At 48.5% G+C, this 12,333-nt stretch overlaps 1 protein-coding gene across 1 annotated transcript in view; it reads left to right on the forward strand.

Moving 5' to 3' along the window:
* LOC113491400 (collagen alpha-1(VII) chain-like) overlaps nucleotides 1–12,333 on the forward strand; it is a 142,906-nt gene that overhangs the window by 115,273 nt on the left and 15,300 nt on the right. Inside the window, exons 79-88 of the mRNA XM_026868298.1 lie at nucleotides 252–332; nucleotides 1,551–1,604; nucleotides 1,963–2,016; nucleotides 2,769–2,831; nucleotides 3,274–3,336; nucleotides 5,707–5,823; nucleotides 8,379–8,456; nucleotides 9,510–9,563; nucleotides 10,884–10,932; nucleotides 11,802–11,840. Coding sequence (XP_026724099.1) covers nucleotides 252–332; nucleotides 1,551–1,604; nucleotides 1,963–2,016; nucleotides 2,769–2,831; nucleotides 3,274–3,336; nucleotides 5,707–5,823; nucleotides 8,379–8,456; nucleotides 9,510–9,563; nucleotides 10,884–10,932; nucleotides 11,802–11,840 — 652 coding nt within the window. The remainder of the gene's footprint in view (nucleotides 1–251; nucleotides 333–1,550; nucleotides 1,605–1,962; nucleotides 2,017–2,768; nucleotides 2,832–3,273; nucleotides 3,337–5,706; nucleotides 5,824–8,378; nucleotides 8,457–9,509; nucleotides 9,564–10,883; nucleotides 10,933–11,801; nucleotides 11,841–12,333) is intronic.

Consider the following 12,333-nt stretch of genomic DNA (forward strand, 5'->3'; position numbering starts at 1 on the left):
TCTATTGACCAAGCTGTAATCGTAAATATAAATCAACTCACAGGCTACATTTGCTAGTGGTTTACAAGCCCATGAGGAATGGGTGCTAAATCCCAGCCTCAGGTCACTAGTACCAGCATAACTTCTGACCTCTGGCTGTGGGAAGACACAATCCAGGCTCTTACTATTGATTTTTCATCCTGATGACTGTCCTCGGCCGCTTTCCCTGCAAGAGCTGACACATAAATTAATTTTTCTCCTCTTTCTGGCAGGGTGCAGCAGGTCTCAATGGGAAGAATGGAAACAAGGGAGCCAAAGGTGACAGGGGTCTTCAGGGGCAGAAGGGGAAGCCGGTGAGTAGCAGGAAAAGACGTGGTTCATTTGGCAGGAAGAAAAAGGCTCTGTGCCTTTCTTGATCCCAAGTTCATTTCTCCTCTCACACCCTACATGCCTGGTTACTAGAGTCAGGGTCTTGCTCAGGGTGAGTTTTTTCTAGAAAAGAGACGAAATTGCTCCCTAAACCTCCTGGAGAAGTCTTTAGTGGACATCCTGGCATGGTTTTTAGGAGGAGCCATTCTCTGGATGAAGAGAATCTGTCCATATCTCTAGGGATAGACTTCTCTAGGTGTTCACATGTTTTTCAGCATGAATTTTCCTTTGTTACTTACCAAGGCCCAAATTTCAAGTTCTTTCATATACCAAGTCCAGTTACCCTTGATGCTGACCTGCCTGATGGAGAGAGCAAGGGACAAAGCAATCATTTGTTACAGCCCTTCTGGGCCTCGCTTTCCTGGGATGAGCTGGTTCTCTGTCAAACAGGATGCCTCCCTTGCTCCCAGATAAATTCCTGCACATGATGGGACTTCAGCCCCTTATTACTGAAAACACATCTCCAAACTGATGCTTGGTGGGAACTAAGTCTTTATTATTTATTTATTATTATTTATTAACTGGGTCTTTTTTCTGGAAAAAAGTTCAAATTTGCTGGTGGTTTTTCTCTTTTGTTTTCCCGTGTAAGAATAAAAAAACCCAAACATTAGAAGATTTTGGGAAGGAGCAGGAAAGGAAGACCTCACTGAAATTAATGAATGTCCTCTAGATCGTTCAGGTAATGCCTGAAGGATCCAGACTTTGAATTACAGACTCAATTTCCAGGGGGAGTGACCAACAAAACAGCTGGGAGAGACCATCTAACATCTCCACAGTGCAGGTCCTCGTGGTTGCTGCCACTCCGTTAACTCCCAAACCTCAGTAACATTCACTCCAACACACAGGTCCTCAAGGGTCATTTTCCAACTTTGCCCAACATAAGCTACAGACCCTGTAGCAACTCATCACTGCATTTTGTCCCACTTCACTAGCAGCCCTGTCACAGTCACCCATCTTCTGCAAGGTCGTTCCCTGTCCCACCCCAGAGCTGGCTGCATTTATAGCAACAAGGTGACCGTGACCTGCAAATTTTCAAGGAGCCTCTGGTAGATGAAAGAACAATATAAATGCAAGGTGATGCTGTCACCGGGGCTGCATTCTTTACTTTTCAGGCTGTACATGATATGTTTGTCTTTATGTAGGGAGGGAAAGGTGATCCTGGGACCACGGGTGACATCGGGCAGAAAGGAACAAAGGTAGGATATGGGTGAGATCCTGTGAGGTCTCGATCCTTAGAGATACTCAAATCTGTCTGAACATTGTCCTGGTCAACTGGGTTTAGATGGTCCTGCTTGAGCAGGAGAGTTGGACAAGATACCCTCAAGAGCCCCCTTCCAACCTCTACCACTCTGTGATTCTGTGAAATAGAGGTTGGGACAAGCAGAGAAGAGAGCTCAGGGTCCAGGCTGCAGCAAGCCCGATGGGGACAGATGCTGTGAGCAAGGGAAGAGCTTGCAGCACTGCATTGGGGTTAGCCCTGTTCTCATGGAGAGTTCCTCCCTCCTGCCCTCACTTTGATTTAACATCACTACCTGTGATCTGCTTTACCCTCAGGGCTTACAAGGCCTTCCAGGACGCACCGGTGCTCCCGGAGCCAAAGGCACCAAGGTGAGCTAAGGCCAGCTTTCCATCCTGCCCCCTTTCCAGCAGTGTTTCCCAATCAGCCCCAGGATAGCATCGTGCGTGAAGAAGCCACCCTAACTCTGGCAGGAGATGTCCCTCTTGTAGTGTGGGGCTGCAGGCTCCAGCATGGGGAAACATGACTGTGCAGAGCGGGGAGGAATGGATGGGAAGGTTTTAAGGCTTACAGGGAACTTCTTGATAATCTGGGATAAAAAAAAACAACAGACCCTGCCCCAAACCCTTCCTAGTCTGTGGCTTAGCAACTGCCTGGACTCAGTTCACAGTTACTGCTGGGCACATTGCTCTAATTGTCAGCACCATTAGTCCTTTCTCTATAAACAGGGATAATGACCCTTAATAGTCTTTTTATGAAGGGTTTTGAAAAGCTTGATAGGAAGTAGGGGAGTTGTTGATAGCTGAGCCAATGGGATATGTTATTATTATTGTTGTCATTATTAATATTTTCCTTTATCATCCTTGGTCTATTGGGTAAATGAAGTAGTGTTCAGTGAATTTCCCACCTACTTTCATGTAGGTGGGCTTGGAGTCAAAAGAATCTAAAATTTATACTGGTCTAAAGTAAGACTTTGCCTATACTTAGGCTTTCTGTTACCAGGAGTATCATGATATTCCCCCCTCAAGTACCACTTACCTTGACTTTTCAGAGCCAGTTTTCCCAATGTTTTAGGGGTTGTTTGTGCTTGCAGGCAGCCCATCCATTGCTTTTTCATCCACAGGGAGAAATTGGCAGTCCTGGAAAAGCAGGGATCCCAGGGCTGGATGGATCCAACGGACAAAAGGTGCATGTCTAAATTATGCACTTGCCTACAATAAGAGGTTTCCAAAAAGCTTTGCAGATGCTGCAAAATCCACCACTGCAATGTGCTTAATTCTTTCAAAGGGCACAAATGGGGTTATTCTGATTCTGTTCCTATAAATCAGCATAGATCTGGGTGAAGATGCTTGGACACTGGGACCCCTTCACTCACCTCTGCGAGACTCAGCCAGGTTCATCCACCCCAGCCCTGATGCTCCACAGGCACTATTGCACCTGTCAAGTAATGAAGCTTTTTAATGAGATTTCTTTCAGTCTCCTTGAGTACCACAGATACTCAGGCCGAGAGACCCTGCTGGGTCATACTCAGTAAATACTAATATAATCTGAAGAAAAGCTGGTTCATTTAGCAAATCGCAACCTTGCCAAGTCCACATTGGCCATGATTTTATCTTGGCTCTTTCCAGGGTGAACAGGGAGAATCAGGAGACGATGGTGCCTCGGGGATTCCTGGGGAGAAAGGAGAAAAGGTTAGTGCTCACCAGATGGCATCAAGCTGCCATTTATAAAAGGATAAATCCCACATCCATCAGGTCAAGTTAACAAAATTATACACTTTCTACATCATAGGTACCCTTTCCAGTGGGCAAATGTCAGCTGTCTGGCGCATTAAGACTGGGACTGCAGTTGGAAAGGGTGGGAGAGGGAGGTCTCCTTAAATTCACCCTCTACCAATGTACAAAATCCCAGGAGGGTGCCTGCTCAGTGTGAGGAAAAGCCATCCAAACTCTTAAAGTGGGATTATTCAACACCACCATGCCCAGGGTAAAGGATACCTGGGATGTTGTGGGGCAGAAAAATGAGTAATGTTGTTGCCTCCTGGGCACGTTGGACATAGGAATGGAAAAGGTCCCCAAGCTGACCTGGGCTCTGCCCGCAGCTCCCTGAGGAGTCCCTCACCTTGATCACTCCCCACCAGTCCTCCTCTGCATTGCCTAATTTTCCGTTTTCTTCCATAAAAGAATAAGTCTAAAACTTGTACCTTTCCATGGAGGGGAAAAAAATGGGGTTTCAGTTAAAACAATAATTGTTTTAAGAAAAAAAAAGAAAAGCACACAATGATCCCAGTAGCCCCCATCAAGTCTTTTGGCATTTTCCACCCCCTCAGGCCCTTCTCGCATTCAACTCCACCATCTGGTCTCCAGCTGATTTGGGGTCTTAAAGAATTTGCTGCGTTTTTTAATAACTATTCTGATCCTCATCCCTTGATGGTCATCTGTGTCAAACACTAAGAGTTCTCTTGACAAGCAACACCTCTGACTTACTAAGTCTCTGAGCTGTGAATGGTTGGAGGTTGGGAGATTATTTCTGGGGAAATTCCACACTATTCCTCTCCTCCCCTCTTACAAACCACTGCTGAAGGTTGAGTATTGGACTGACTAGAAGTCTTTCCTTCTGCTGTGTTTGATGGGAGCCTTTTCTATTCACAGCAGCTCCAAGAGAAAACTCAACAGTGCAGTTGAATGGGAAATTTCATAGAATAATCATAGAACCGCAGAATGGTTTGAGTTGGAAGGAGCCTTAAAGATTATCCAGTTCCATCCCCCCTGCCACGGGCAGGGCCACCTTCCACTACCCAGGTTGCCCAAAGCCCCATTGGGGGCAACCTGTGCCAGGGCCTCACCCCCCTCACAGGGAAAAACTTCTTCCTTAGATCTAATCTGAATCTACCCTCTCAGTTTAAAACCATTCCCCCTTATCCTATCCCTACACCCCTGATGACGAGTCCCTCCCCCCTTTCCTGCAGCCCCTTTCAGCCCTGGGGGCCGCTCTAAGGTCTCCCCGGAGCCTTCTCTCCTCCAGCTGAACCCCCCAACTCTCCCAGCCTGTCCTCACAGGGGGGCTCCAGCCCCCCCAGCATCTCCGTGGCCTCCTCTGGCCCCGCTCAAGCAGGTCCGTGTCCTTCTGCTGTTGGTGCCCCAGAGCTGGACCCAGCCCTGCAGGGGGGTCTCCCAGAGCGGAGCAGAGGGGGAGAATCCCCCCCTGGCCCTGTGCCCACCCTGCTCTGGGTGCAGCCCAGCACATGGGGCCTTTCTGGGCTGCCAGCACACATTGCTGGCTCATGTTCAGTTTTCCACCCCCCAACCCCCCCAAGTCCTTCTCCTGGGGGCTGCTCTCCATCCCCTCCTCGCCCAGCCTGGGTTTGTGCTGGGGATTGCTCCGACCCCTGGGCAGGACCTTGCCCTTGGCCTTGTTGAACTCCCTGAGGTTTGCACGTCCCCCCTCTCCAGCCTGTCCAGGTCCCTCTGGATGGATCCTTCCCTCAGCGTGTCACCACAGCACACAGCTTGGTGCCATTGGGGAACTTGCTGAGGGTGCCTCGATCCCACTGTCCATGTCCCCAGCAAAGACGTTCAACAGCGCCGGTCCCAACCCCGACCCCTGAGGACACCACTTGTCACCGCTCTCCACTTGGACATGGAGCCACTGACCACAGCTCTTGGAGTGTGACCATCCAGCCAATCCCTTATCCCCCGAGTGCTCCATCCATCAAATCCATGTGTCTCCAATTTAGAGAAAAGGATGTCATGTGGGACTTTGCACAAGTCCAGGTAGATGACATCAATTGCTCTTCACTTATCCACCAACTCTGTAACCCCATTGTAGATGGTCGCCACATTTGTCAGGCACACTTTGCCCTTAGTGAAGCTGGGTTTGCTGTCACTAGTCATCTCCTTATTTCCCATGTGCCTCAGCATAGTTTTTAGGAGCGTCTAGAGACAAAGTAGAACGTAAATGGTCTCCCCTTATTGCCAATGCCATGAAAGTATTTGGGTAACGTTTGACTGGCCCATCTGTAAAACCACCTGTGCTTGAACTGCTCTGTTGGTGATTCTCAGGGGGCCAAGGGAGTGCCTGGCTTGGGAGGCTTCAAAGGACAAATGGGATGGCCTGGGAAGACTGGAGCTGTGGGACCAGATGGACCTCAAGGGCCACAGGGTGAACCAGGGCCACAGGTGAGCAGCAAGTAGCCTGTAGCATGCCCTGAACCCTGGTGAGATCTGCTTCTTACATCCTCATGTGACACAGCACCTCAGATGTGTTCCCACCATGTACCCCTCTTACAAGCTGGCACCTGAGGTCTCCCATGTTGAGATGGCTGCAAAGTCTCCTGTCTTTCTGTGGGATCTTGGTCAACTTCATCTCTTCGTGCATTTATCACTGGAGATTATTTCTTTTTTTCCCCTTTCGTCTCTTCCTATCTGCAGCATAAGGTGTGAGTGACCTCTCAGTGAAGGAAGGCAGGCTGATAATTTCAAGTTAGCAGGGCATCAAGTGCACCCCTCCTGTTGCTAATTATCTGGGGAGCAGGATGATAAGGTTTCGGAAGAAGCTGGTGGCTTTCGGACCCCATTTGTGGGCTATACTTAATAAGTGGTTTTGCATGCAAGACATGCTGGGCACCTTTTGAAATGTAACAAAAAGACTTGGAAATGAGACATGCTAATACTGTTTATGAGCAGGAACATGCTGCCCCCTGATTCTATGGTAATGAAGAGTGTCTTGCTGCTGCCAACACAATGCGGAGGGAGATGCTAGAGATTAATGCTAATCACCTGCCCTTAGACAGCATCCATTAAGTAACAAGAACTTTTCAAGTGAAAGAGGGCTGGAGATGAAAATACCCTTCTCAGTTGTGCTGGTAGGACTGGCTGAGTTTCAGGCTTGGATAAGAGACTACATAAATTAACATGAAAGAACCGAGAACAAAAGAAAAGCTGGAGTTGGGAAACTACCCGAAAGACCAACTGTTATCCACAGGTTGTCTGAGGGGTAGCCCCGTTTTAATTCCTGCCAGCCTAGGAGTCTGGCAGATCTTTGGGATGCCATGTTTCACCCTTGAGTGATGTATCCCTGTATGTGTAAGGATTTAATCCTGTGTTTGTATACATATGTGTATTATGTAGAGACTGGGTGTACACACACACACACACGGTTTGTAAAATACTTGGGTTTTCTGCTAAATGAGAATTAGATTGTGCTGCTGCTTTGAAAACAAGGAAAGGAGGTAGGTACACTGGCAGGATTTTCTTCTTTAATCTGTTTTGCCCTGATGAATTATTCACCCATATAAGCCAAACTCCAATCACCAGTGGTTCTCCTTCACCAAGTGAGAAGCACATTCAGTAGCACAGAGAATTTACCTGATGTGTAGCTGCACCTGACAGTTCGGGACGGTGCTGAAAAAGATACACCAGTGAGAATTGCTTTGACTTTTAAGGATAGAAGTTGGAACAATCTAGACCCAATTTTGTGTGAAAGTCTGAGTCTGGACCTCATTAGATCAGCTCTCCTGGGTCTCAAAGGTCTCCCTGTCTCAGAGGCCCTTGCAGGACTTCTGACTTGGGTGGCACAAAGGTGTCTATGTAGGCTTTACTGATTCTTAACCTGGTTTCCCTCCCATACAGAGAAGAGCATCACATGTTAGGAGAGTCTATATCCTGCTCTTCGGAGCCACAAATTAAACTCCAAACCAACAACACTGGGTTTTAAGTCTTAAGGAAGACGTGACTAAGGAAGGGAAAAGGCAGGTGGTGCAGCAAAGTTCACATTATACTGATGGTCAAACTGAACATCTGTATCGTGTCCTAAGACACCGTCAAATAAAGGCTTGACCTAGAGCAATCTGCTCGGTGGCACAAGGACACAGAGGATGCCCTGGGCCTCCAGCACTGTTCAGCAGCCTATAGCTACCCCCCCGTAGACCACTGACAGGGTGATTATAGGAAGGCCTGCCCCCAAGCCTTCTCCTAAAGGGGTGCAGGTATAGAGAGACCCTTCCAGAACAGTAAAAAATGGACTAGATCCAGCTTCAGACCATAGCAGCAACATTATTCTTCTTTCCCTTGCTCCCCAGGGTGTACCTTGCAATGGAAAACGTATCAAAAGAATCGCAGAAGGGAGGAAGGAGATAAAAGTACAGATCCCCTCATGTATGTTTAAAAAGGCTGGAAGTTTTTATATCAGCAGTTACAAGCACTGTGTGCTCAGAAAGCCCTGTATGAGATGATGAATGGCTTTCGTTTGGACGCTGATTAAAGAGAGACTGTGAGATGCCACTTTCTACACCCACACTGCTACATGTCTTAAAAGAGAAAGTCCCTGGGTCTGAACAGCAGCAGTGAGGCCACCCTCATTTCTAATGTGGGAGGGTATTATCTCCACCTACAAGTCCTTCTCCTCCAGCTGAGACTCCGTTTCTTAAATTAGTATCGGGACAGACAGTGTCAGAGAGAGAAAACTGCCTTCTGCTCCTGCAGCAGCCATCCTTTCTGCGGGGAGGGACCAGAGGAAATGCTTCATGGTTGCCCAGGGCAGAGGGGGCAAAGCCCAGAGCCCTGACCCATCACGTCTGATCCGTCTGGGGAGCTTCTGAGATGGAGAGGACTCTGAGCATCTTCTCCTTCTGAAGCCCAGCTTGGGCTTTGGGGGGAAAAGCCCGCCTGGTGCTGTGGGATGTCTCTGGAGGGTGCCCAGGTGCTGCTAACTGAGCTCTCCTCCTCCTCTCTAGGGTCCACGAGGGAAAAGAGGGAGAACTCAGCTCTGCCTCAGGGGACCCCCAGGCGCGGACGGGCAAAAAGGAGAAATGGTCAGTATGGGGCTGAGCCAGTCTCACTTCCCAGTGAGGTTCCTCACCGCTCTGCAGCAGCACAGAGCTCTGCGCTGGGGCTGGGGGAACCTTGCCTGTTCTAGGTTGCATTTCTCAGCTCTCCACGTTTTGCACACAGAGAGCATTTTACTCCCAAGTGCCTACACTTGCCATGGCAGAGCCGGAGTAGAACAATACTCGGTGCAGTCCCTCAGTACAGAGGGGCAAAGCTCAGCTTCTTCAGAGAATACAAACAAGAGCTCCATCTCAAGATCACAACCTGCAACCAACCCATGTTCTGGGTCAGTCCCTACACACTGCAGGTCCTGCCAACACTGACTTACGGGTTTTTTTGCATCAGGAGGTGGCATTGCATTAGCTCCATGTGTTAGTGGAGGGTAATGTGATTTCTCCTCATGCTCCAGCCCCTGTAAGTGAGCATGGATTGAGAAAAATGACCATCGCAGCTTTAATTTAGATCATTCTTCCTGTGCTCTTTTTCCTTTAATATTTTTAATCAACAAATCCATTTTTCACCAGTTCCGAGTAGAAAATTTCTCAAGGTATTTTCTCCTAGGAAGCAGAAAGCCCTGTTTGCAAAATGCAGCACCTCCCTGTGCTTCATCTTTCAGCACTGGGATCGCAATCCCAGTTGCAATCTTCAGCCTGGTCTGGTTCCCAGAGGTTCTCTGGAGGCCAGATCCTCTCCGCACCTCCATCTCAGCCTTTGAGGTCCCTTACAAATTGCATTGAAACCCAACTTAAACTGTAGCTGTTAACATCCTTGTTTGGATAAAGCAGAGCTCCTAAAGTACATGGGAGCCTGCATCCAGCTCTCTGATACACACTTCTGTTCATGCTTCCTTGCATGTGGATGAGTCTGTTCCTCTCTGCTCAGTGAGCTACTCACAGATATCCCTAAAATTTATAGGAAAACATTTTTTCCCCATCTCTCTTCCTAGTCTATCCTTTCCTCTCTAACGTGCAATTATTCTTGGAGCATTTAATGGTCAATCTACTGAGCTTTTGTAATGACTTAAGCATTTTTAACAGGGTGAAAATGGTCCAGCTGGCCAGAAAGGAGAAAAGGGAGATCCTGGTCTTTCTGTGAGTACTTTAGACCAAGATCACCTCCTATTACACAAGCCTGAATAGAGAAAATAGGACAAACTGCCCCTGAGAGGTGTAGGGGAGGAGGGAAATGCTGAGAAGAAAATTCATTCAGAGAATATCTGGGAAATGAGAGTGTTGGCCATTACCCAGAGATGTCAGACACGCACAGGCTGGGGTGGGAGCAGTGCTGGGCTGTAAGATGCCAAGCCCAAACGACGACCCAGAGCCAGAGGCACATTTCCCTTCTCCCATCCTCCCCGTGGTGCTTCGAACTCCTGCGCGGCCAATAGGATCAGTGCCAATGCCCCGGGGCTGATCAAATACAAAGAAATAGCAGGAGAGAGAAATGTGCCCCATTTTAAAAGCAATTAGAGAGCTGGCACTACTTCAAAAGCTGCTGCTCTGGGTTTATAAATCCTGAAGGAGTGGTTGCAGGTCCCCTAGCGTTGGGGTCACCATCCTGTTGCACGAACAAATGTGGTTTTGTGCCCCTTTACTGATATGATGCACTACTTGAATCTTTCCAGTGCGTGGAGGCCAGGCAGGATTAGTTTTAACATGGGTGTTATGGGCAAGGGCGCCCTATGCATGGACAGCTGAAGAGCTCAGCTCCCTACGTAGAAAGTGCCCCAAAAATTTGTCATCCCTACAAAGGATCAGAGGGGGTGGCCACATGAAATGCAGTAGGACACCAACCATCACCCGTGGAAGATGCTCAGCTGAAACAGTGGCAGTTGGCTGGGCCAAGGGTGAAGGATAGGCTCAAAATCCGTGAGAGCAGATGTCTCATTCTGCGGGGAACAGCGTTACCTCGTAAAGAGGTGGAGAAGAACAAAATGAGGTGCAGCTATCTCTCATCTAAACCTAGTGCTACAGCCCATTTCCATGGGTCAAGCCTGCAGTACAATAGCCCCTTTTTATGGATGCAGGTGGTTTGGTGAAGCTTGTCAGAAGTGAGGGACATCCGAGAAGCTATGGCTTCAGGGACAAAAGGGTGGGGACACTCAGTGAAAAGCCAGCCCGGGGTTGAGGTATGCCATGGTCCTAATGTTGGTCTCCTCCTGGCCAGAGGAGCTGGCTACAGGATGGCCATGAATTTGCAAAGATAATCATTTCCCTGGTGAGCCACAAAGCTTGAACTGAGGTCCCTGTGATACCAAATGTCTGATCTTGGCCATACCCAAGCTGAGGTGGTTTCACCAGAGGCCACCTTCCGTGCGGCACGAAGAGTTGGGATGGGGCACGAAGTGGAGAGAGATGATGCTGGCAGGGTAGAAAAGCACGACTAACCTCTGGTTTTCCACCATGGCACAGGAGGAAGAGGTGAAGGAGGTGGTCAGGACGGAAATGAGAGGCAGATGCGGTAAGGCAGCTGGCAAGGCGTGCTCGGGGCCGCCACTCTGACACCTGCCAGCAGATAAATTGGAGCAATTTGAGTGCCGGCACATGCTGGCTTGGCAGAGCAAATATCAGCCCTAATATCAAATATTAGCAGCAAGTGGAGACATGTCACCTCTCCATGCTCAGAGACGAGTGTGGGCTTCTGGGCCACGAGGTCTCTGCCATAGTCCTGACCTCCTACTCAAACTCTTAATTTTTTTCCCTTTAAACCCTCTCCCCGTTTCTTCCCCTGTGGTTTTGTCAGCAAAGCTTACCACCCCGGCCATCTCTATATCCCCACTCATTTGTAAAAGGTGCTGGGTCATGGGGGAAAATTTGGAGCTGCATTTTGCCTCATAACAACCTTTTAATTCCTGTCTACTTTGTGGCACTTCTTGACACACAGACCTCTCCTCTCCGGCAGTGAATAAGTGCCAACCAGCACCACAACAGTAACAAAAAATTATCACATTTGGGGATGTTTTTACCCCAGAATCCTGACATTGCAAGGGTGTCAGGCTTTTGGGATCTTGCTTTCCTTGCCCTGTCTAGTTACCTGGGGGAGAGCAGAGAGCTGCCCCGCTCCCTGGGGTCCACCTGTGGCCAAGGAGGGTTGAGGTTCACCACCACCTGCCAAGATGCTTCAGCCATTAAGCTGGAGTCACACTCATGCCTAAAGATGTTAGGAGGCATTTGAATGCTTTGAAGAGGGGAGGAGGAAAGGATGAAAAATAGTCCATGAAAGCATGTGCTGCCTGTAAAAATAATTATTTTTGTTGCAAAATCTTATTTACATAGGGAAAAAAAAAGAACTAGCAGACAAACTATGCCCTGTCTGTCTTATGTTTGCAGATTGTGGAGGTGAGTTGAGAAGGATGCTCATGGAAAGGGGTAAGGCTGCTAATATCAACATAGAAATACATGGGAATTCGTGCAGTAGAGTAAAGGATGTTCTCCTTGCCCCAAAACATCCTGAACCTGCACGTGAAAAGGTTTTAAGAATAAGTGGGCTTTTTTCTGTGATTCAGTGCAGCAAATGACCCTGGATCACTTACTGCTTTTAGACCCTGGCTCTGGCAGGGGGTGTTTCTTGAGAGGAATTTGAGAAAACAGAGTTTCAAGGGACACCAAGAGGTCTCCTGGTTCCACCCTCTGCTGCAAGACAGGATCAAAGCTATTTCTGACACCCAGCTTTAAAAGCGGCACCGATGGGAACGCCCCTCCCTGCCCACGAAAAAGATCCTGTTGCTCCACCATCCCAAACTGTCAACATTATGAGCTCCAGTGAGGTGCCTGCAGTGCAGATGTCTACTCATCATTTAAGCTCCTGTTGTGAAGATCTAATCCATACGGTCCACAGAGTCTGAAGGGCCAATCTGGCAAC

Source organism: Athene cunicularia, assembly GCF_003259725.1.
Source record: "Athene cunicularia isolate RWA chromosome 1 unlocalized genomic scaffold, athCun1 chr1_part2, whole genome shotgun sequence".
Taxonomy (NCBI): domain Eukaryota; kingdom Metazoa; phylum Chordata; class Aves; order Strigiformes; family Strigidae; genus Athene; species Athene cunicularia.